This window comes from Endocarpon pusillum, assembly GCF_000464535.1.
Source record: "Endocarpon pusillum Z07020 unplaced genomic scaffold scaffold7152, whole genome shotgun sequence".
NCBI classification, from domain to species: domain Eukaryota; kingdom Fungi; phylum Ascomycota; class Eurotiomycetes; order Verrucariales; family Verrucariaceae; genus Endocarpon; species Endocarpon pusillum.
Window position 1 is genome coordinate 11579 of NW_006916635.1, and position 24982 is coordinate 36560.

At 49.4% G+C, this 24982-nt stretch overlaps 4 protein-coding genes across 4 annotated transcripts; all 4 read right to left on the minus strand.

Annotated features, from left to right (window-relative positions):
- Positions 1–369: 369 nt before the first annotated feature.
- Positions 370–522, minus strand: EPUS_07163 (uncharacterized protein; the record flags this gene model as incomplete). Its single annotated transcript, XM_007807531.1, has 1 exon — positions 370–522. The coding sequence occupies one exon, from the start codon at positions 520–522 to the stop codon at positions 370–372; it is 153 nt and encodes a 50-aa protein (XP_007805722.1).
- A 3921-nt stretch (positions 523–4443) lies between these two features.
- Positions 4444–11405, minus strand: EPUS_07164 (Acetyl-CoA carboxylase; the record flags this gene model as incomplete). The annotated part of the gene is made up of 3 exons (XM_007807532.1): positions 4444–5181; positions 5234–11170; positions 11229–11405. The coding sequence occupies 3 exons, from the start codon at positions 11403–11405 to the stop codon at positions 4444–4446; spliced, it is 6852 nt and encodes a 2283-aa protein (XP_007805723.1).
- A 1555-nt stretch (positions 11406–12960) lies between these two features.
- EPUS_07165 (uncharacterized protein) lies at positions 12961–20428 on the minus strand (the record flags this gene model as incomplete). Its single annotated transcript, XM_007807533.1, has 7 exons — positions 12961–13294; positions 13354–14660; positions 14706–14806; positions 14861–18135; positions 18202–19014; positions 19064–19208; positions 19261–20428. The coding sequence occupies 7 exons, from the start codon at positions 20426–20428 to the stop codon at positions 12961–12963; spliced, it is 7143 nt and encodes a 2380-aa protein (XP_007805724.1).
- Positions 20429–23092: 2664 nt separating this feature from the next.
- On the minus strand, positions 23093–24077 carry EPUS_07166 (uncharacterized protein; the record flags this gene model as incomplete). The annotated part of the gene is made up of 2 exons (XM_007807534.1): positions 23093–23902; positions 23958–24077. The coding sequence occupies 2 exons, from the start codon at positions 24075–24077 to the stop codon at positions 23093–23095; spliced, it is 930 nt and encodes a 309-aa protein (XP_007805725.1).
- Positions 24078–24982: the final 905 nt, after the last annotated feature.

Consider the following 24982-nt stretch of genomic DNA (forward strand, 5'->3'; position numbering starts at 1 on the left):
ACATATCATAGTCCAGACCATCACCTGCCTGGGCAACGTGCCTTGCACTGTAGCCCCCGATTTTCTCACCTCATTCGCGTATTGCTCCGGTACTGGCGACATACCAATCACCACAGTTTATGAATACGGTTACTACCCTTATGGAGGATGTGGGCCGGGGGAACTCTGCTGGTAAGTAAAGTCCCCTCCTTCGCGACTTTTTCTCCTTGAATAATATCATTTCCAAAAGAGAACGAGCCTGACAAACTTGTTTACCCTTACAAGCCCCCTTTGGCGGCCATCATCTGGGGAATATCTCTTCAACGATGGTAGTACGGTCCTACTCGACTGTGGAACGACTGCTTTCACCATTGAAGCCTTCACATCAGCTCAAAATGAAATCTCGACCCTAGCCTCGTCAAGCCACATTGTCACTCCAACATCCGTACCATTAATTACCGGGTCTTCGTCGTCCTCATCGTCCGTGCCGTTCCCGACGTCCCAGTCGTCGGTTTCCAATCCGACGGCCATCATTGTCGTCATTGTTAGTGCCGTCGCATGCCTGATCGGCTTTTGTGCAGTCCTCTGGGTTGTATACAAGATATGGAGCAGACGTCATCAAGCGAAATATCCACAAAATCTAGACAACAACGCTAGAAATTCCATCCCAGCTTCGCCAGGGAAAGATAACATACTGACAAAATGGCAATTGGTTGTTGCAGTCGTCTCTATGACCATAGCGCTCGGGGGCTTGATTGTTGCGATTGTTTTTGGGGTAAATCGAGGGAAGTGAATCAAGGATGATAAGCATTTGAATGTAATTAAGTTTTTGTACACAAATACACCCATATTCACACAATTATGGATCATTTTAGCAGGGCATAAGTACGTTGAGCCGTTTGTGGACACATCTTTCTATCCGCCAATTCTCTCAACCTCCATCTCCATCCCTTACAACCCCTCTCCCCTTCCCCTTTCCTCCTGAGCAATCTCTCCAAGCTGCCTCCTCGTCCTATTCACCCATTTAGGCCTTCCGTTCTGTCGCCCAATTGCGTCAATCATTTGACTCTTTCTCAGGCCACGACTTTGTTCTCGTCCTGCTTTCCCGTACTCCGAAGATACATCACTGCACGCCTTGATTGAGTCCAGGGCTTTGTCAAATCTGAACTCGAAGCTCTTTTTTTAAATCATCGCGGGTAACGAGTGCGTGTGCTGTTCGTTACCGCCTCTACCATTGCGTCTTTGCAGACTGAGTCAACAAAATTCCTCTCCCACTCGATATCAAAGACTGGCTGGGTCAGCATTTGACGGCCATGCACTCTGTACGATAGTATGCAGCGTATACTGCGGATGTCACCATCTAGAGAAGGGGATCTCACAACTTGGTAACCATCTGTTAGGACGTGACCAGGTTGCTTTCACCAGGGTTACATCTATTTTCCCCCCTGACTTGGAGACAATAAGTAATGTGATGGGAGGACTTTGTTAGGCAATCTTCCCCCCCGAAGGAACCCATTCCAGGAAGAAAACAAGTCAGACCGCCTGTACCTCGTTCATAAGTCCTTCAGGATAATAATTCATACCTCTTCTCTTTTCTTCTTTTTTCTTCTCACCCCAGTATATCTGTGACTTTTTGCTTCACACTCCATCAACTCCGCACCCCTAAGTTTATCTACCATCTCTCGTCTTTGTCGCGACCAACCTGCCCGGAAAATGGGGAGAAAGAAAAGACGACAAGATCAATGCAGAGGCTGATCTCCTAGCAACTTATAGCGAAGCTTTACTTAGGAGCGGACAGGACCGACTCGTACCTTGGCAGGGAATAATTGGATCTTGCATGCACAGACAACTCTTTGGATCGTTTCAGAACAATTTTCTGGTATAGTGCCGAATGAGAATATTAATATTATCACATTATAATTACTAGCTGCAAGCAGACAACACCAAAATGATATGTACTTGTCCAGGCTGAATAAGTAGTCCTCCCTTTTTGGTAGTGTTAACACAATTGGCTCTCTACCAATCTCTGTGCAAAGTAGGCCCTCCCATGAGCGTCTTCTGATGCATACTCGTACAGCCATGTCTATCGCTCAATCAACTCCCCACCATGGACTGCAGTCCAGGCCATCGTTCTTCTCAAGCTTCAATATTGAGGGCAGCAAAGTAACCCGCGCAGCCATATTCCCATGCGCCACTTTGGTTTCGAGTTTTCTAGCTTGTAGCCTTCCTAAGCGCAGAGGACAGAAAGCTTGAAGAGCGATGCTGGTCTTGTCTCTTCGAAGGGCTGCTCGTGATCATGCTTTTGTGTGTGATGAGAGGGGACGCCTCTTCTTTTGGTGCCATTGACTTGAGTCAATGGGTCGCGCCAACTGCTGGACCTTGATAGTTAAGAATGTGGAAGATTCGCAGTATCTTGTGATGCAACCTTGGATGGTGAGGCATCTCTTGACTCTCTTTGGTGAAAGAATGCCTGAGTAAGTGTGATGGCGCTCTTCACTTCGGGTTTCAGCGACATCTGCCCTTGGTAGATAGCAGGTCTTGGAGACTGGACTCCGCCATGTGCTTCCGCGGATGAGATTTGGAAGGTCATTGATGATCTCTGGGTAAAATGCCTCAGATATGGTCATCTCTTCGTTCCTTCTGTTTCTGTGCTGTAGTCTTCTGCTTTTCGTGCCTGGCCTGCGGTAACCGAGCAGAATATCTTGTAGGAACCTCCGGACCTGTGCCGCAGATATGGCTTCGGAGGCATCCATATAGTATATCCGATAACGTTGGTTTCTTCCCTTCAGGGGCCCAGGACGTAATACCCTCCTCTCACCCTCCTCTTCTCACACCCCATAACCATCCAAATCACCAACACCGTTGTCAATATCCCCAGCAAAAACGACAACAGATTCCACGCCAGACAGGCCGGCATCGACATAGACACATAATGAACATTTCCAACACGTTGTGATTCCACATCCGACCGATCGTGGGGGAAGAGTGGTATCTTCTCGAGGTCTTGTGAGAAGGCCATAATGTTCATGGAAAATCGATCCTAGCATAGGAACGGACACACACCGAGGAAGGCTCAAGGTGGAGAAAAGAGGTGAGAGCGTAGCGTCATGAAAATGGTAGTTTTTGGATGAGAGAGGGGAGTGGTGATGCAAGGGAAACGGAGATCAAAGTGCAGATCAGCAGGGGGGGCAAAAGGGGTGATATGCAGATTGGATGTGTACCACGAGGTTTCTAAAGAAAGAAAGGTTTTGCAGCTAGTTAGGGGGAATAGACGCTAGGTAAGGAACTTGTGCACGGCATAGCACTGCCTTATCTCTGCCAAGCAGGTATGATGTGGTCTGGCATGCAGGTGTAGGTCTCTAATGTAGGCTCTAGTTCCTGATCTGCAGCACTGGTTGGTTGGAGAGGGGAGGAGGGGAGGAGGGGTTCGGATTGGGGGTGTGCCCTCCCATCTTTGTGCCCAAAGGCCCCAGGCAAGTGGAAAAGGCTCCAGGCATTAGGGCTGGTGAATTACCCAACAGATCTTGTTCCGAACGAATTAATAGATTAGGCATAGCACACCTTTTCGGCCATCCAAATTTCCGCGATCAATAGGCATTAAGATGGAACACACCTTGCCGGTCTGGTATCGATGATTTGAGACGGGTGTCTTGCTGGGAGGGCAAGGTTTGAGTTTGCATGTCCAACAAAGCCTTTCCTGTAACAGTTGAATGGTCTGTGCTTAGCCCCTATTATGATGAAGCTAATGCAGCACGCACCTAATGCTGCGCCCGATAGCTCGACCATGTACTAGTAGTTCTTGAGTGGTTTTCGCTGTGTTTCAGATTTATCGAGTCGGAAAGATTGGATAACTCACCCACAGAGCACAGCACTACTTGAGCCCCATACATTTACTAGGGTACACCACAACAAAGTGCAGCCCCAAAGTCCTGGCGGCTCCGGGTAACTTACCCGGTGATAGTAATGGTGACAGCCTTTTACTTCCCCCCCCAACCTGCCAAAAAGTCTCTCATCTTTTGTGTTGGTCTTGATCGAAATTCCGAGACAAGAGGATCGCATCACTGCAGCAGCTCGCGTTGGTCCACACCCCTTCATTCCCAGAAAGAAGCATATTGATCAGGGTGGCAAGGCTATTTACTGCCTTGCAGGGCTTCGAATACAGACGACTCGTAAGGTGATGATCGCCAGCGACATCACAAACCATCCTGACATACTTATGACTATGGGGAGGTAGAACATTCAGAGTAAAACAGGCTGCCTTTTGGTGTATTATCTGTCTTGAATATGTAGCTAATTGAGAAACGAGTACGGAGTAGTCCCTGCAAAATCAAAGAATGCATGCAGAGGCATGCTTCGGCTTCCATCTTTCAACCCAAACTCTACAATAGAACACAATAACCTACCCGATACACCTACTGCACAAAGAGAAAGCTTCATGGCCGTGGCCATGCATCCCAAACCTAATCATACCCCGGTAAGGTACTTGACCAGTCCCTCCCTTTCGCTCGTCGGCACCAGACTCAATGCCTCCCTCACTCCCTTAAGTCCACCCTCCTTGTTGCTCATCAACAACTCGGCGACTTTCTGGCTGATGCTTTCGGTCTTGACCGCGTCGATTTTGCTATAGACATCCTTACGGTGGCTTTCATACCATTCGGCTACCTTGCGGTCGTCCTTGTCAAATTCCGTGTCTAGCATGCCTGTCCACGACTTGAGGAGGTTGAGGTTGCTTTCTTTGTTCGCCGCTGACGTGACATTGGTTGAAGCATTGACAGCAGTACCGGCAAGTCTCTTGAGCAGCACTTCCTCGGACAGTCTACGACGTAGACGCCAATAGAAGAACCGTCGGGCATTCTGCCATCTTAGTGGCATGCGGATTGTCCCTTTGGCTTCCATGCGGCCAGCGCGATCATGAAGATCGGCGAACTGGAGAGCAATCTGCATGTAGATTGGACCAAGAGTCTTTTCACGCTCGGTCATCTTGAGCTTGATTTCGCTGGTCCGCTCTGGCGACAGGTCCTTGTCGGCCAACTGAGCGCGGAGTTGAGCGTAGGTGGGATCGAGCCTCGCCATGGTTTCGAGTTGCTTGTCGCGGCGATACTTGATATTGACAATACCTTCGGGCTCGAGGACACCACCACGAGAGTCTTCGTCAGCATACATTTCCATCTGCTCAGGATTGATTGTAGGATCGACCACAACCTAAGATGATGTTAGCTATACGGTTCAAAGGGTCCTTAGTAGAGGTACTTACCCATGAGCCACCACGGAGCTCACCAAAGGGTGGAATGTAGACAAATATCGGCTGCTCGTACTTGACAAGCGCGTCGACAATGTAGGATCCATACTTCAACACCTCGTTGTACATGTCCTTCTGACCACCAGAGAAGCCACGCCAGTTGGCAAGGATCATCACCGGCAGCTGCTCGCCATGGTTGAAGTCCTTCAGGGCTTGCGCAGTCTTGAACGCGGAATTGGGGTACCAGACTCCACCAGCCTCGTTGGTGATCTGCTCCATCGAGTCCGGGTTGGCAGGATCAGCGGGTGTGACATTCTCGACAGATCGAGTCTCAACGGCGATGACACCCATGGGAATACCACCGAGACGAGCGCGACCGACCACAACAGTGCGAGCCCAACCACCAAGCGACTCGCGGAAGGAGTCCTTGTCGAAGAGGCCGGACAGGAAGCCTTCTTCGTCTTCTTTACCAGCAATAAGGTGTCTGACATCGTACGCTTGTCGGTTGGGTGGGAAGAACTGGATGTCGCGATCCCAAGAATCGGCGGATGGACTGACAGGAACGGGCTGATTCTTCTTGTCTGGGATGAAAGACATCCACTCAACGATCTTCTCCACGCCTTGGAAATCATCGTTTGCAGTCATGTGGCTGACGCCATTCTTGTACATGATCTGGGTACCACCCAACTGCAAATTCGAAGTGTAAACTTCACGGCCAAGAAGTTTGTTGATAGCAGGTGCACCAGTAAGGATGATCGGTTGGCCTTCGATTTGGATGGCTCTTTGCCCGAGACGGACCAGATAAGCACCAATACCGACCGATCTGCAAGTGACGAGCGTGATCGTGAAGATGTCTTCGTAGGCTTTAGAGGTAGCACCAGCAATAAGACCAGATCCTCGTAGACACTCGACTCCGAGTCCATCTTTTGCACCCACAATCGTCGTGATCTTATACCGCTCCTCCCCCTCGTCCATGACCTTTTCGGTGAGCACTTCTTTGGTCTTGCCAAATTGCTTCATCTTCTCCGGTGTAAGATAGAGATACTTGAAACCAGCTTCAGGATGGGCAGCGTCGTTCCAGGCGACAGAGAAATGGGGGATCAGCTCATCAGCCATACCAATACGAGCGCCAGAATTGGCAGACAAGTAGATTCGAGGGATGCCAAGTTTTCTCGCAAGCTCGGTGCACTTGTGGAAGAACTTGTCTTCCTGTGGACCGAAGGAGCCAATCTGATAGGTGATGTCGTTCGCAACAATGATAAAGCGTCGCCCCCGTGGATACTCGGGAGTTTTGGCGGTGATCAGCCAGCCAACCATACCACAGCTGTTGGTACCAGGCTCGCGCGCAACCTCGGCCAGACTGTCAGAGTCATCCAAAACCAATTCACTATACTCGATGCATTCTCCAAGTGCTGGCTGTGATTCGGCCAGTGGCTGGTATTTGGCGACAGCTTTGGTCCAGCTATATTGAATGGCTTGCCTGAACAGCTCGGGGAAGTCGTATACGTACTGGGTCCCCATCAAATGAGCCTTGTATCGCTTTGGCTGCAGCCACTCTTTGGTTGGGTAAGGTGTAGAAACCGGACGCAAATGCATTGAGCCAACCTTGGTCGTCCCACCAATGCTCTCGAACACCCATTCTCCAGTCTTTGACTTCTTCTCAATGTATAATTCTACCTGGATAACATATCCAGAAGTATTAGTGATGACCACACGCAGCGGGTACGGCATGCCAGACACGGGATCGGTACAAAGAATGCGGATTTCGGCACCAGTGACGCGCAAACGCCAGAGACGACGGCCGAAGCGCTCCAGGAAACCTGCTAAGGCCTCCTCAACGTCCTTCGGCTGGAGGGGGAAGACGGGAGAGAAGTTGATGAAGATGTGGTTCAGATCCGAGTTGTTGTTGCCAATGATTTCAAGAGCATCCAGGATATCGTTCATCAGTCGATGAGCTTCCGAGATCAAGTACTCGACTGTCGGAATATCATCCCTTAGACGTCCAGGTCGTACAACAGCACGAGTAAAGTATCTCTTGTCAACAACTTTATCACTTTCGGGACCTTTGCCAATGGCTTCATATACGTGAATATTGCGATTTTCGGTAAAGACTGGCTTGATCTTGAATTTTGACAGCCTGCCAAGTTCAAGTTGAAATGCCAGTGCAGGTTCGCTGTGACGAATGCTGGAATCTTCTTCGTATGAAGGTCCGCGGAAAGTGTAGTATCCCGGGTACGTACCATCTCGGTGACCGCAAATAAAGGTTAACCGACGCACACGACGCGCAAGAAGCTCCCCCTTGTTCTCGGCAACAATTTTGGCGACGCGGGAAATAATCTCGTTGTCATCGAGCGCTTCAACATCACGGATGGCAACATTGCATACACCGGTAAGCTCGTCCTCATTCTCGAGACGCGGGGCGGCTGGTCTCCGCTTGCCATTGAGTTCGGGCATAAGGCTGCTTGCGCTTGGTCTTTGACCCTTAGCACCAGCTCGAGGAAATGCTTCCAATGCACGTGCAAGCGATTCATCGGCTTCGTCAAGATATTGAACAGGGACGATGACACCCTTTCGAGACGGCCCATCTGTTTCTTTGTTGACGAGATAGGACATATCGCTGATTGAGCTGATCTTCTTGAACGGGTTGCCTCCTGAAGTTGGCGTGCTTGGCGCAGATGGATAGGCCGAGCCAAGAGGCATACCAAACTCCGATTGACCCACCTTTCCTAGGATGAAGTCCCATGAGATGAAGAACGGAGGATCAACGTCGTTGTGGTATTGGACCTCCTTCACGGTGTAGGCTCGGTAGGCTCGGCGAACGTACACTTCGAGAGCGGCAAGCGACACCCATGGATCTGCATGGCTGAAGAATAGTGGCAGAACATCGAACACGGTGTATTTGGAGTCAACCACTTCCTTGAGCACATCAAGATCCGGTTCACGATGATCCCAGCCAGTCTCGCCATATCTCGACTCGACAACTGAAGACCGTAGAATATGCTCCATTTGTGCAGCACGCTCTTCCAGTGAGGGTAAAGCGCATTGAATCAAGAGCTCGCGTGCCTTGAGCGCAACCTTCGCGGTTGCCCTTGACTCGAGTTCGGTCAAGCTGCGGAGAGACGGACGGAAATATTTGGCGACATTACCGACGTCAGGCTGGTTTGGTCTGTACATATCCAGGATTGCGAGGATGAGATTGTTCTTGGCGCCAATCTTGCTGTGGGACAGTACGGTATGCACAACGGCCTGGATGTCATCCTTGTGCTCTTCTCTGAGCTTGAGTATGACGTCTTCATCTCGCAGAGTACTGCTCGAAAACAATTTTTCTACTTGCCAATACTGGTCCAGCAGACCAGTGAAGACGTCGAACTCATGCGCCTTAAGACCATCAGCATATCTATCCATAACCGCCGACAAAGGAGCCAAAGATGATCTCAGCATTTCAGCGTCGGCACCGCTCAAATTGTCCTCGATGAATCGATTCAGAGCCTTTTGAAGTTGCTTGGCAGGGAACTCGGCATGTCTGGAATGAGCACGCTCAACGATCTGGTCAAATTGAGTATCCAGCTTTTGGGGCATGCGAGAGTGCAGAGCGGATGACTGAGCATTCCATTCGCCGTACGGCAATTCTGGATCTCGGAGAACCTCCACTAACTCCTTCAAGGTTGAGGCCATAATAACCTGATTGTCAAATCCAAGGAGAATATTGAGAAGAATGTTGTGCAGAAGAGTAAACCGCTGAGGAGGTTTAGTGCCGACAACTTGGGGAGGTCCAAGATCTGGAAGCTGACCCGAGAATGGCTGAGCGTGCTTGACTCTTGACGGATCATCAAGAGCGAGTATCCCTAGAATGTCACCAGCTTCAAGGGTCGCTCCAGGCTGTTTGATGAGCTGGACCACGCCATCCTCCTGTGTAATTAGGGGCATGTACATTTTCATAACCTCGACCTCGGCAAAAGCCTGCCCAGCTCGAACATGTTCACCATTCTCGACAGTAAACTTGACAAGCTTACCAGGAGAAGGAGTGCGGAGTTGGGTTGGGTCGTTTTCCTGTTCAAGCAGACAGGTCTTACCGTCCACGCTGAGACGTGTAGCGGCAGTCTCTTCCTTCCAGTAGACATTGTGTGACCGTCCCGCCAGCAAGACCAGTAGTCCACCATCCGCCAGTGCTCGGACGCCAACGGAGCACTTCGAGCCATTGATGAAAAGGAGGTAGCTGTCAAGACTTGACCTTGTAGCCGTAAATTTGTAGCGGTAGCCTTCATAGATGAAATCCACAGGGAAGACGGTCTTCAAAACTTCCTTTGGCGGGACCTGGCCCTTTTCGAGACCTTTCCGGTACTCGGCGATACAGGCTTCGCTTGCGATGTGTGCCCTGGTTACCGCACCACAAACTACAGCCAACATTGGGTCTGGTCGCTCTGCTGTAAGCTTGTTGGAGATGAGCTCATCTAGCCAGCCAGTAGTGATGGTATTCTCTTCGAAAGCCGGAGTCTCAAGCAGCTTGATAAGATATTCAACGGTCGTTCTGAAATCACCGCGAATGCTTAGCTCTTTCAGTGCCACGATCATGTGTTTCCTCGATGCCGATCGGTTTTCGCCATAGGCGAATATATGGCCGAATTGACTGTCCGAGAAGCTGTGAATACCACCAGAACTGCCAACGGAGAAGTAGCCCCAGACGTTGGAGCTGGACCTAAAGTTCAAGTCATGCAAGGTACCACCAGAAGGTTTGAAGCCTTCGCCTGGGTCTTCGGAGGTGATACGGCAAGCAGTGGTGTGACCTTGTGGCTGCGGTCGTCTTTGTGTCTTGAGACTGCCCTCGGATGTGAAATGGAAATCGATTTCGGTGGAAGTATGCGGGTCCACGCCGTACAACAAGCGAATGTCACGGATGCGATGGAGAGGGATGCCCATAGCAATCTGGAGTTGAGCGGCCGGCAAGTTGACACCGCTCACCATTTCGGTGGTAGGATGCTCGACTTGCAATCTAGGGTTCAGTTCCAGAAAGTAGAACTTGTCGTCGGCGTGGGAGTAGAGGTACTCAACAGTTCCAGCCGACACGTAACCGACGAGCTTTCCGAGACTCACGGCCGCCTTCTCCATGGCCTTGAAGGTCTCCGGCTTGGCGACCGTGACTGGAGCTTCTTCGATGATCTTTTGATGTCTTCTTTGGACAGAGCAATCTCTGCCGAAGAGTGAAATATTGTTACCATACTGGTCAGCAAGGAGCTGCACTTCTAAATGTCTGGCATTTCCAGCCAGCTTCATTATGAAGATAGGCGAGCCCGGAATTTCACTGGCCGCGGCGTTGTAGAGATTGACGAAGTTCTCCTCGGACTCGACTTTTCGAATGCCTTTTCCACCACCACCTTCTGAGGCCTTCACCATGACTGGAAAGCCAATCTTTCGAGCCGCTTCCAAGCCTTCTTGTGGCGAGTGTGTACATCCTTTGTCGTAGATATCATCTTCCACAGCGACAATCCCGTCCTTGTCAATCTTCACCTGATCCACGCCTTCCCCTGACCACGGAATGCAGGGGACTTTCGCATGCTGAGCAACGATTGTAGACGAGATTTTATCACCCAACGATCTCATGGCAGAGCCTGGAGGGCCGATGAAGATAATCTTTTTCTGGGAAGCGGCCAGAGACTCCGGAAGCTTTGGGTTCTCTGAGGCATGTCCCCAGCCAGCCCATACGGCATGGACATCCATGCGCTCGGCAATATCGACTATCAGCTCGACGTTGGCATAGTTGTTGTTATTTGTCCCGCCTGGGACCTCAACATATTTGTCTGCCATTCGAATGTAGTCCGCATTCGCTTGTAGATCTTCGGGCGTCGCCATCACAGTGAACTGAATGGCTCGCTCGTCGCCAAACATCTGGTATGCCCATTTGCGTACAGATCTGATTTCTTTAACGGCTGCAATGCCATTATTGGCGATGAGCACCTGAAGTTGACAATGTCAGCAAAGATACAGACAGATTTCCCAGCCTTGCATTGCCTACCGATGTTATAACTGAGTGACCATCATACTCTTGTACAAAGTCTTTGACGGCGCTCGCTGGAGCTGCATCAAGGTGATTACCGCCGATAAAGTGGGATGGGAGGTTGTGCTTAGCCTGCCAGGAGCTCGGGTGCCCATTTGTGAGGGCACCATTGGTACCGTTGGACAGCTTTGACATTTTGGTATGGGTCACGCAGTTGAGGAGGGAAAAAAGGGTGGGCAGGCTCGTCGAAGTGTAGAGGTTTGAAAAGTTCAGCTGAAGACCAGACGCCAGCCAAATCCCAATGCCCAGAACCTCACATGCAGCCGTAAAGACCAAATCAAAGATTCAGGACTTGCTGAGAGGAGATGGTGTAAAGGAAGACCGAAGTGGAGGAGTGATCGAAGCTGAAGAGAATGGTACGTACGGAACGGAAATGGATCCGGAGGTATATGCCGAAAGGTTCGAAGTAAAGTTAGAAGTAGCTGATCGGAAATCTGGTGGGTGCCCAATGAGCAGGTGGATTGAGTTGAGGCCCGCCCTCCGTCAATTGTTGGAGCTACCAGCCCTGAAGTTTACCCCAACTTCGATTTCTTTTCGCCGTTGAGTCCATGATGTTGAACTTTTCCCTCAATCCTTTTCCACTTATTTCAATGTCTACACTTGGCACTTACCCGGTCAATCTACTCACAACGTTCTTAGAATGTACTTTCCGGAAGTCACGGGGTCATGAATGGTTATATCGTTGTCATTGATGGCTCGTTTCTACCTCAGCCCTTCCCCTTCAGGCCTAAGAATAACAATCTCAAAGCGGACATCTCGGACTACTTGGACGGACTCCGACTACCTATATTTGGCGGGATCTAGTTCGGGGCCAGAGCACTAGGGAGGTCTGTTGGACGAATGAGAATGATACGTTGGGGCTCTGTGCGGCGCCACTTTCGCTCCGGAATTTCTCATCTTCACATCACGGAGAAACTCTACGACTCTTTCTTAGAGTGTCCATAAAGAATTTAAACTTTTTCATAGACTATCAGAGTACACTTGAATATCAAAAAATTAGTTGAGATAAAAGATTATTGTTTTATTCTTATACTTCTTATCATACAATAAAGAACGTCCGCTTATCATAATTTATATGCTATTTTTAAGAGAAAATAGAAAAGAACTTCAAAATCCCTGACTCAAATTTATTTTTAAATATATTATAGTGAACACTGAATACTTTTGAACTCACTTTAAATTTCTACAAACATCTCAGGTAAAAGTCCTATTGGCTTTGCGTTCTGCAAATCTTATTATGTTCTATGTCACGGAGTTGACATGGAGGCCTCCTGGGGCCTAGATGGAGTCGTGGTCCGACTCTCTCTAGGGCATCTGGATTAAGGATTAATATACTATTCCAACTGCATTCAAGTAACTTTGGTTACTTGGGCGTAACTCTTTTGTGAAGTTGGATCACTATCTCATTCTAGAGAACATCTACTATACAGCCCTTTAGAATGTAATTTTCTATAGTTTTTATATTTTCAACCCTTTTTTCATGTTTTAGAGGGCACCCGGAATATACGAAATAAGAAGATAAAATTCTCCAAAAAAAATTGAAAAATTTTGAACCAGAATTTTGTTGGTAGACTACTTTGAAGGCCACCAAGGATCTAGAAACTGTCACGTGAGAACCCGATCAAGGTTTCAGGGAAGCGAGGATTTCTTATTAAAGTAGCTTCTATTCTAAGCTACTGCCTAATCAGGCTTATTCCTCGTTCTCATCCTCCTCCCCATCCTCCCCAGCCCCGCAAACAGCCCCCAAAAAGGGCAACCCACCAAATTCGCCTTGGTGGCCGGCCTCTTTTGGCTCGGCCAAGACGCACCCCCCCTCCCTCTCCACCACAATCCTCCCCGTCCTCCCCTCCAGGATGTTCACATCTATCGTTTTCTCAGCGAGAAAATGATAGATGTGAACATCCTTCTCCTGCCCCAACCGGAACGCACGTCCAATTGCCTGCGTCATGCTTGAGTTGTATTCGTGCTTCGTCTTGGAAGCAAATGACGAGACAAAAACGACGTGGTTCGCGGCCTGCAGGTTCCTACAGAGTACCTTGGTTAGCAACATGCATGGGAAGGTCTTGCAAAGGCATTGACTCACCAGCCCGCCGCGTTCACACTGTCTAATTGAAGAACGCACACATTGCAAGTCGATTCCTTCTTGAACGTGTCCACTCTGGCAGCAGCCCCCTTCCCATGGGTTGTGTCTGCAAACTCGATTCTTTGTGCGGTCAGAATCGCTCTCAAAGCCAAAATGACACGAGGGAACTGGACAAAAACCAGCGTTTTGTCGCCTTTGGGGATCTGCGACAACAGATTGGTGATTGCCACCATCTTACTGCCGTGTTGTCGTACCAGATCCGAAGGAATAGTGACAGTTAGATCCGATGCCTCAACAGTGGATAATTGGGACGTATTTGAGTCACATCCTTGGTCAGGGCAATGGCTCAGAGCCCAGAGCGAGCCGTTCTGACCTGCACAGCAATGCTTGTGACCAGCATGACCACACCGACCCATAATAAGCATGTCCGAATATTTCTTGGATGGCTTTTCACAAGAAGAGCATTTGATCTCTTCACCAGTTTGGCAGCTTCTGGTCTGGAGGAAGAACCGTCTCTCTCGGACATGATTGATCAAGGAAATTGTCCAATGAGTTAGCGAGTCTGCGCGCAGCTTCATGTCTCCAATTCGGGTTTCTTTGTTGAGTGTTGAAGCCTGCTCAGCTGAGCCAATCCTCATGTCGTACTGTGCAAGTGCGGTATCACTAGCGTTTGCTGTCGGCTTCTTGTCTTTGGATGACTTTGCTACTGTCCATGCTTTGGTCTCGTTCGCATGTGCGATTATAAGGTCCAGCAAAGTGCATACTATGGCGTCTCCAAAGCGATTCTCCTGTACAGAGCGGAGATATTGATGAAAGTCCGGGATGTCTTCGACTGAGTCACCAAACTTATCGATAAGCCAGAAAGCACCACGAAGCTCTGACAATATGTCCCGCACACCCGCAAGGACGAGCCTCTCTTTCTCTGAGATCGCACTCTGGTAAGGCATAACGGATGAAGGCTCTATAGCAAACTCCGGCATTGTAGAGCACAGAGTGATCAGAGCGTCTTCTGGAGATTGACTGGAATTGATGAGCTTGACGATCTGCCCTGTACGAGTAAGATCTTCTTTCTTTTCCTGCTGTGGCGGGGCGTTCTCTTCTTGGGTTGAATCATTTGGCTTGGTTTCTGTATTTTTTCGCCTGGACGCTGTGGCCCTTGGTGGGGCGGCTGTAGTCTTTGAAGTCATCTTGTGGCCCTGATTCACCAATAAAAGGTAACCTTCATGGTATTGTGCTCGCTCTGGTGCTGGCAGACTGATCTTTTCGTAGTGATAGTGCTTCTGGACTCCTTGGACAAAGGTTGTGTTCTGCTATTGTTAGCTGGCTCTCAAGCAGAGAGATATCACACAAACCTGTCTCACAAACATATCGAGAAACGCTATTGCTCGATCGTTGCGGGCTTTATGCCAATGAGGCGTATGGCAGGTTGCGTAGGACCGAAGCGCTTCTCCGCCTAACTTCCAGTTAGCAATGTCACCCCGTTTCAATGAATGTAGAGCTGACTCACCTGAGATCTCCTCAGTCGCATCCTTCACCTTTTGATATCTCACCTCAGCATCATCAGGCACTCCGATAGTGGTACCGATGAGCTTCGCCATACTGCTCACCCCTGCAAATGTGTTATGTGGTGGTGTTCCGGATAAAATCCACCGCCGGTGGGCCTGGAAAGCCGTGACCGCAGGTAGTTGCTTCGCTTTAATGTAGCTAAATTCGTCGACCACAATTCGATTGAAGTAAAAGATATGCAATGCTGCGTAAAGATCTCTTGGCGCCTGGCTTTCGTTGTTACTAACGCCCTGGTCTTGGATCTTCGTTCTCTTAGGATCAGGTTCCTCATTGGTGTTTGCAGCAGTCTTCCTGCCTTTTCTGTTGCGTGTTGACAGTGGGATGAATTTCCTATATTTTTGGGGTTTGAGTTTGTCCCATGCCTTGCCTAAAGATCCAGGCTGGAGACCGTCTGACTCCTTTACGAGTTCCTTGAGGTCTTTCTGCGCCATCTTGAACCACTCTTCAAATCCTCGTCCAGCCGAGACTGGCGTATGAGGAGCTCTGCTCATGCGTGCTAGTTCCATGAAATAGTCATCATCAAATAGGTCCCAAGCGGCTATGATGATATGGGCTCTCCGCAATCCCGAAACGTTTGACTCCTGCACAAAGTTGTCTTTTGTGAGCGTGAGTACCTCGTAGGTCGTCCCAACAAATTTGGTGATCTCCTTTTCCCACTGCCCCACCAGGTTTTTAGGAACAAGAATCAGCGTAGCTTTGAGAGGGATCATCTCATCGAAACCTGCTCTAAAACATGGTGGAGGTTCGCTCTTCGTTTTCTGAAAATGATGGTCGATAAGTGCTACCACAAGGGCTGTCTTTCCATACCCAACATCATCACCAAGGACTCCTCCCAATACTCTGCGTTGTGCTGTAACTTTTGCCTCAAGACGAATATCCATTGCAGCGGCACGTGCTTCGACAATCTCTTGCTCGTCCCACATATTTTTCTCATTTTCTTCACGTTGAATCATCCAATCAAGGGACTTAAGTTGGTAATCATATAGTAGGGGATGGCGCTTCTTGGTTCTCCTCATTTCAACGAAAGACGGTGGCTGAGATGCTGGATTATGCCCCTGACAGTTCTTGAGCTGGACGTGAGGGAAAGACACAGGGTAATCGTGGCCATAATCAACGACTGCACGCCACTGCATGGTTGAAGGCATGACGAGAGATCCTCGTGACTCGGACAGAGCTGCAACCGCTTTATGAAAAAGCGTCAGAACGTTGAAATCGACTCTCAAGGCCACAAGTGCTGAATGCTCATCATAGGAGAGCTCGGCTGTGGCAGCTTCTGGCGCATCTTTCACGTTGCGCTCGTATTTGCATGCCTCTTCAACGTCCTCGAACGGCTTCAGTTGTTCACCCTTCTTGAGCTTTACAGACTTCCAGGACACGGGTGGAGGTTGTGGGGCACATTTTTCACATCGGTCTACAATGCCGCCAGTAGGAGCAATGTATTGCCACTTCTCAGATCTTAACGCATAACCAGCGGTTTTGAGGAGCCAACTGAGGCGTTCCAATGAGAATGGATCTTTGACTAGGCCGAAGCGCTTTCGAGTCTTCAGATCTAACTTCTTTAGAAGCTGGCTAGTCATTGGGAATTCGGACCACAGCACAGGTAGACCAGAACCGTCACATGCGGTGTTGTCCACTTGTAATGGTGTCTCCGCTGTAGCCAAGTAGACATTGCGAAGATCACCTGGGGCATGCTCTTCCAATCGGAGATGGCCCACAGGAATCCATTGGCTGGGGATCTTACAATTCACCGTAGAAACTGGGTCGGCAGCCGATGGTCGCCAAGAGCTGCTGACTTTCAACAAGACCTCCCGAACTTCCTTCAGCCCAATTCTGTGGTGCTGATTGGCAAAAACGAAAGAGTCATGAGATGCATTGTCAATGGGGGCCTGGTCGAGGAAGAGGAACATGGGTTCCTCAGTGCTCGGAGACTTCGGGTTGAGCTTAACGTGGAGGCTCCCACAAGCAGTGCCGCACTTTGGTAGCCACTCGTATGTTCCAAGCAGCTCATCGAGAATGGTCGAGGTTGAAAGAGGGCTGCCAGCACGAAGTCGGATCTCAATACATGGCCATACAAGGCGATTCTTGAACAATGGGTCTTCAAGGCCTTGGTTCTTCTCCCAGGAAGGTATCGCCGTACCTTTTCCGACAACTTCCAACGTGAGAGATTGGTCTTGGATAAGTCGAATCTCCCATTGACCATCGAACAATGACTCGGAACATGTGAGTCGAGCGATAGGATAGAGCAATTCCTCCCTGATACGACTGTTTGCTGGTAGTTCAGGCTTCGGCTTAGCGTAGAGTTGCCATTGTACACGGACTGCAGATGCCAGATCCTTTATTTTTTCGTTGCCTAGAATGCGTCCGTCCCATCTGCGTTCACACACCAATAGAAGACGAGATCGCTGATTCTCATAGATTATGCTCCAGCCTCTATCACGTTTAATGGATATGAGACAAAATTCCCCAGCAATTGCATCTATTGCCTCAGTATAGTCGGCACCAAAATGGCGATGACTTTCAGAAGCGACCTCCTTGTGAATGGAAATCAAGTCACAAATTGCGAGCCGAGGGGGAAGAGCCTTGCGGATGAGTTGCTCAAACTCTATCGCAGATGTGTCTTGTCTGCCATCTATTGGTCCAATTTTGACGTAGTGGTGCTCGGGCTTCTTGCCACAGCTGTCACAGCTTGTGTGCCCGCATCTTGAGCATTGTCTAAATATTTGGCTAACGTTGAGGATCAAATTTTCGCAGGAGCAAAGTCTAATGCTTGCAAAGGCCAACCAACGTATTTCGTCCATTGTGACTGGAAGCCGTCGATCTGTTGTCAGATCCACCTGAGTAAGGCACCACTTTGATTCATATTTGAGGGGAGATATTGGTGGGGCCACCCCTCTCGGCGATTCCAAGGGCTCGTTTTGTCGCTTGGATTGTTTGACGAGGGCTTCCGAACAACTTATGAACGCGGCAAGGATAGCTGCTCCAACCACGGTCGTCGTCATTGCATTGCCAGAGAGATCTATCAGTTGCCTGCTTGATTCGCGGTTGAGTATTAATCTTTCTCTCGGTATGCCCTGGAGAGAGAGTGCCTCTGCACCAACCATTGGACCCCCTCTAGAGGTAAGGTAGGGGTTGGCGGAAGCCGTAATGCAGCCGACAATACCCCACGGTTTCTTATCATTCTCTCGTACGCAGCTCTGGGAAAGATCGATGCATCGGCTAAGACACAGTCAGTATTATCGTCATGTCAATCCACTTAGAGAAACTAGAAGGAGGCAGGCTCACGATTTGTAGCCGAAGTCGTAGAACCGACGAATAGACCGCAGATGATTTATGTCGATCGTGTCCCAAACTCGTTCGACCTGTTTCTTGAACCACTCCTTATTGTAAGAGTCCGGCACAACACATGAGCCATTGTTCTCCCAATCGGTAACAGGCTTCTTGAATCCCAAGAAATTGGCTGAACGACAGCTCAAACATTCTGTCCTACACCTTTCCCAAGTAACGTTCTTGTTAGTCATTATCAGCGCTGCTGCTTGTAGGCAATACTTTCGAAGCTCCGCATCGTCATCCGCAAGGATGAAATCAGTGAAAGGGGAGCTTGCTCTTCTCTGCAGGTTCCCCAAAACTTCGAACCATTTCTTGACTGCGTCTTCTGCCGCCTTGCGTGCTGCGATGTCTGCTGCACTTTCTGCTGCGTCGTCTGCTGCGTCGTCTACCATTTCGTCTGCTTCAAGTCCGACCTGCGATTCAGTACGCGCTTCCCAACGAAGCCCGATCATATAGCCACGTTGACGTGTTTGCGGCAGGTAGAAGTCCTTGCTGTCCAAGTACGCTACCTGCGTCGCATAACCTGCGTCTCGCCACCACTCCTCCACTTGAGACCATGGAAATGACAAAACGTTCTCAAGGATCACAACGAGCGGTTTGTGCACCTTCGCGTACTCCAGAGTGGCCTTCAGTGTATCATACGACTCGCCACTTGCTCCAAAGTCTTTAGGCTTATTGTTGAGTAATGAATAATCAATGCAGGAAGAGCCAGCAATCATGATATCTGCTCCCTTGGGTACCACCGCTTCTCCCCCAAAAGCTGTATGGCTAGACAATCATCAGTCAATAAGCGCGGCCCCTCGAAATGTAGACTTACGCTGTGGGGTTATTAAGCTCAAGAACATCTCGAAAGAGAATAGCAGGTTTGAAGTTCCGCTCAATATATGCTTGCTTGAAAGGCTCGATCTCGCAGCTGAATTGGTGCTCGATCCGCAGATTGTGGTTCGTCTGGTCTCTCACACCTCAAGAATTGTTAGCAAGCGCACCAGGGAATTTGGAAGGCTGTACACTCACTATCTCCTATCATCTGCAGCGCTAGCAGTGGGCTTTCCGTCCCCGAGCAAAGAGTGGCAACTTTGAGCTGTCCTGATCCTAAAGCTTCTAGAAATTCACCAAGTCCTCTACCCAATGCATTCTTGGTGAGGTCAGCGAAGATATCATGGATGTTGCTCATTGGCGGAAGGTTGACGTTCAGCCCATTATACGGCACAAGTTCGTTCATATTTGCACCGTCTTCCGGCTGTTGTACAGGCTCTTGCTCTTCGTTATCCTCGGCATCGTCATTATCCGCATCATCCTCCTTTTTGCTTAGCTTCAGTCCAAGAGTAATCTTTCTATCAATGGAAGCGGTGTTCCCCATGGATTCCAGATACGTCTTGTTGGGATGAGGGGTCAGGTCGCCTAGGAGCCTAACCAGAGCTTTGAGTTCTGGATCTCCCAATGTTGTACGTTTAGATTCCTGGGTCGCCGTTCCGGAGTGATTATTCGATTCTGCAAGCTTGATAGGTTGCTTTATAGGGAGAAGGCCTTTAGAATCTCTGTATTCCTTAGTCGCAAAAAGTTTACTTTCAAGCCGTAGTGCTGATCTAGATGGTTTTGATGATTTCTCTTTTCCAGCAGCCACTTTCCTAGGAGCAATTCTCCTCGACCCAGGGGCAGCTTGCCTAGGCTTATTGGTGGCTCTTTTAGACGAGGGGACAGTGGTACGTTTTCGCTTCCTACCTGGCAATTCTGCGCTGCTGATGCTTTCAGTGTCGTCCTCTCTTCTAGTATTGTCTTCGCCCAGATCAGAGTCTGAAGCTTCGATCGTTCTCCTTGTATGGGGGATGTCATGGTCTCCATGGAAATCTGCAGTATCTTCTATGTTCAAGTTCGACAAGGTATTGATGTGATTCGTAGTGCCATTTGCTTCGGAGGTTGTAGCCGCCTGCGTATGGCCGGATCCTGCTGCAGCACCAACGCCAGTTTGGTTACTTTGCTGTGACCCATGATAGGTACTTGTTACAGAAGCTGTATGGGTAGAGTTTGTGGTGCGCTGGTTTGTAGAAGAGCGGGCAGTAGCAATAGCTGGAATGTGAAATTGAAAACCACCAGGTTGGTTGGCGTTTGGGTACAGACCACTTTGTGCTACTTGTGCTGAGTCCCGGGCACGAAAATCTGTACTGCTTGAGGTGGGACTCATTTCTTCTAAGGAAGATTGTGGAAGGAAGGAGACCCGCTCAACACGAATCCAGAAGGGTCAAATGCTAGCGCAGCTCATGTCCCTGCGGCATGTCAGAGAAATATAGTGCACTGAAACAATCACTCCAATTTCACAAAAGTGAGGTTGGCAAATCGCAGATACCACAGGCGGTGTGTTGTGATAATTCCATGCGAGTAGTTTGAAATCCTGGGGTGCAGGACTCGGTGTTTCGTGAATCAGCAAGGTTGACTCGACTCTGTGGTGATGAGGAAGTTCTAACCCCGAACCTGCAAAGGGATAGAATAAGTTCGAAAGGTAGACTTACTCGAGATAGGCTATCAGCATTCGCGGCAAAGGGTTGTACCTTGCAGCAATGTAGGCTTTTGATCTGGCTCCAGCTGATAGTTTAGACTCTAGAACCATCCTTTGAGGGTGGTGGCACGTAGAGAGATAGCTTGTATGCTGATCATGAACAGGCTTGGACGTTTGTTGAGGTTAAGAAAGAGAGTAGAGGATGACTGAAAGCTGCAGGCTACAGGCTGTGAGATTACGAGTTCGGGAAGGTGATGTATTGGGTGGTCTCAAAGGCTACCATATTTTGAGGGCGAACAGAAATTCCTGTTTGTCTTGGCATCAGTAAGGTAAGACTGCCTTACAGAATAGTCTTGTCCTTCCGTGAGATTCCGCAGGATACTTCGTTTGGTTGATGGTAGAATCGCCAAGGGCAACGACCCTTAGGGCATACCACAGGCCTTTACCAGACTCCACGGGTGCAACACTATCCCGAAGCTTTCAAGCAATGCTCAGCATTTCGTGATCCAGATCTCCTTTGAAATTGTTCCACATATTGAAGCAAGTTCTGCATATGGACGACTCCCTCTAGAACGAATCATCGTACGATGATGATCAGAGAAAACCTGTCTCACAAAGCATGTGACACTGACCAACGATGACGGGGTGCCAGATATCCAAACGACACATTGACCGTTGGCGCATCATCTCTTCTTTCATACTCTCAGGGTCCTTGAGAGCTGAACAGATACTCAGCTTATGAAGAACCAAAGCACGCACCCATGTATATGGTCTCCACTGGGGGGATATTCCGTTGCCTGCAGATCAACAGAGCACCCTGCACCACCATGTTCTGCTCAGGCCAGAACTGGGGCGGCTGAAGCAGGCACTGGACCAGTTTCCTAGACGGAATTATGAGTCGCCTCTGACTGCTTTCCAGGACAGAGATCGTTTCCCATCCACATTGCAGCCTCCGAAGAGCAATCGCCTGAGCACCATATTGGCACAATCGATGGGTGGTCCAGGTACATAGAGGCAGCCAAATAGCTCAAGCCAGGCGCCTATGGTGAACGCGGGCAATATTCTCCAGGTCATGAGGGATGGCCATTCTTATCCAAGGATTTGGTACACATGAAGAACATTCAGACAAATGAAGCAGAGCCTATAAACAAAGACAACATCAGGAAATCAGAGCATCAACCTCATACCTTGCGAAGAGGGTTGACAGGCATATGCCATAAAAGGGAAGTGATGGAGCTCTTTCGCAGCTTTTGCACCGCGTATACATGGTATGTCGTCTTGTGAGAAGGAGTTCCATGGTAATCACCCATCTTGCAGGCCATTCCACTCGCACTATTTGCTGCCATGATGGGCAGAAACAGGAAGATAGTTCTCATGTATCCAGAGGCCTTCTTTGATGCTTGGAGCTGAAAGCTCTTCACTATCGCGTCAGAAACTGTCTGGTGGGCAGACGGGTATGGACGCGGTGCTTCCGCAACAACGTGTAGGTCGACAGCATGATCACTGAGCAACAACAAGGCAATAGCTAGCCTTCCAAGACTGCTCCAAGTTGGTTTGTTGCAACAGGAATGTGGATGCACAGTTGTTGACAGAGAGAGAAGATGAGGAAATTCTCAAGCCAGGTGAAGATAGCACTGTTGGTCCGTGCGCTCCTATCTCAAGCCGAGGTTCTTCCGTCTGGCCCTGGTGTCATTGGACAGCACCAAGAAACAAGCACCACTACGCCTTACGATATCTGGTTAAACCCCTCTCGGGAGATACCGCACCCAGATATCTCAGCCAGCTTCAAGTTGCTGACACTGGCACTGCATTCCAACACGCCATGATCCCATGAACTTTGGTTGATGGCAGCACAGCGACGGCAACATCAGTCCAGCCTACACATCCTATCCCACAATCCGAATGAATCTGGGAACTAGAGCTGGAGACTACACTGGGAAAGGAAGCACCGTTTTAGGCACCGTCTGTCAATGCTCAAGTCTTCGTAGGTACAAAGTCATGACCATTCTTATACGTGTAGGACACCATATCTTTATGTCTGCCCATCATTCGACAAGCACCCGCCAATTACCAAGCATGTTCTTGCTCCATGGTTCAGAGGGCCTCGCTTGAAGCTTCAGGAGCTTGCTTGAACATGTTGAGATGCACTCAGGACTTACCTATCCTGGATACTGCCAAGGACACGGGAATACATCAAGAACAGTTGTCTGTGCGCAGAAGTGTGGCTGAGGGGAACGGGATATTTATTAGCGATGCTATTCCTATGGAAGGTGTGAATGAAAAGCAGAGTTGATATTCAAACAGCAGGAACTGAAACAAGAAAGACCCAACTATGGATCCGCTATGGATCCGCTATTGTATTGTCAAATCAAAGGTTGGCGCATCCGCTGTGACTTCCAAAATGGCCGGCCCAAACAGTACCTGACTGTCCCTGATGGCGCCTATCGCTGCTTCTTTGGTTACAAAGGCATACGTCTGCCCTTGTGTTTTTGCAGGTATTTGCGCCATCAACAATCCGTTTTCATTCTTGCCCGGCACACTGATAGTATCGATTCCAGAGACGAAGGTCATGAAGAATGGTTCTGCGACCGCACCGCCAACAGAGAATATTGCGGTGGCATTCGGGGCAATCGCACCTGTCTGCGGAGTAGTAAGAGTTGGGAATGCAGTGAATGGCAGCGCCATGTTGGTGGACGGGCAATTTCCGATGAATGCGGATGCTAGAGTGAAGATTGCAGTCGGGCTGGCTGGCGTACCAACAATGTTTGCCGATGGAACTTGCTGGAGCCCCTGGCGCTGGATGCCTTGATGAAGACCTTCGGCAACCAGGATCGCTGCAGCAGCGGTCAATAGGTCCTTCGACTCAATTGCCGGTGCGGATCCAGAATAAGCCGACACTCCAACTCCCTCCAAGACACTTCCGAGAGACACAAATGACTTTACATCGTCCAGCGCCTTTCCGAAATTGTACTCGCACGACTCTACTGGCTTTGCGCCCGCCGCAAGGATCTCCTGGGTAAGGACGACAACATGCGCCTCTTCGTCCTGGGCAATGAACCTGAGGTTGTTGAAGTAATTCTTGTCAAATCCCGCGTCAGCGAAATCCTTCTCGGTGAATTTCTGCAGCGCTTGTTTGTAGAAAACGTTCTCAAGATGCTCCAGCTGCGGAAGTCAGCTTTGCCTGCGGAGCAATTAGGCCTTTTGGTGATGGACTTACAGTGAGGGCGAATTGAAGGACTACCAGGTCCAAGTCTGCGAGTGCCCTTGAGGCCAATGGGGCAGAGAAAACTGTCGCTGTCATAGCGGCAAGTGCCGTGAGGAGAGATGAGAGCATCATGGTTGTAGATTGGTACTTGTTGCGGGAAAATAGATTGAGTAGGGTGTATATTAAAGATAGGATAGTTTTAATGAGTGCGACCAGCACAGTCAATGAATCAACCGGAAATATCTGCGATTACAGAAAAAGAGAGACAGGTTGTCAAGATGGGGATCTACAACTACTTGGGGGGAGGGGGGGATGTTGTTCTCTAGATATAAAACCGCCACACGGATCTGAAGCATTACAGGCACCATCATGGCTTTGACGTGGCGGTTAGGCCACATTGTAGGTACTTCCTTGCGCCCATGCAGGCATTGCTTTGAGACAGAATCTGGGCGAGTATCTTGTTTTAAGTGTGTGCCAGATGATCTGCAGCCAGTGTCACAGGGGGGGAGGTCAGGGGTTCGCTTGGCGATCCTGCTGCTTACTACTACTGCACCTCAAGCATGTCAGCTTTTTGCAACAATCTCCCATATTGACGGGGTGGATCATCTCCGGGATGACTACTAGTAGTACTTCGCATGACGGCCTCTGTGCCTTCCGGTATCAAATGGGAAGATGGCCTTTGGCACTTCAATCTGGTCGGGTTTCGAAGATGGACATGCTGAGTTGCAGTAAAGTTGCTAATGTCAGCAGGACGAGACCATGGTGCTGGGAGGTGGGCGCTTCTATCTGTAGGAAGACAGATGTTGCCCCTTCATCTAGAACGCCATTCTCTCCTAGATCATTACTCTCGACTGATTAGTCGGGCGTATGTTCTACAAGCGTGCTTCTTGACGCTGTGGCCACCCCGCGTTCCAGGATGGCGCGCTTTAGGATGGTGATTGTGAGAGGTTTGTTTCAACACCCAAACTCGGCGCGAAGCTCGACCGAGCTTATATTTGTGCTGTAATTCGAAAAATGCGACGCTTACAAACGCTTTA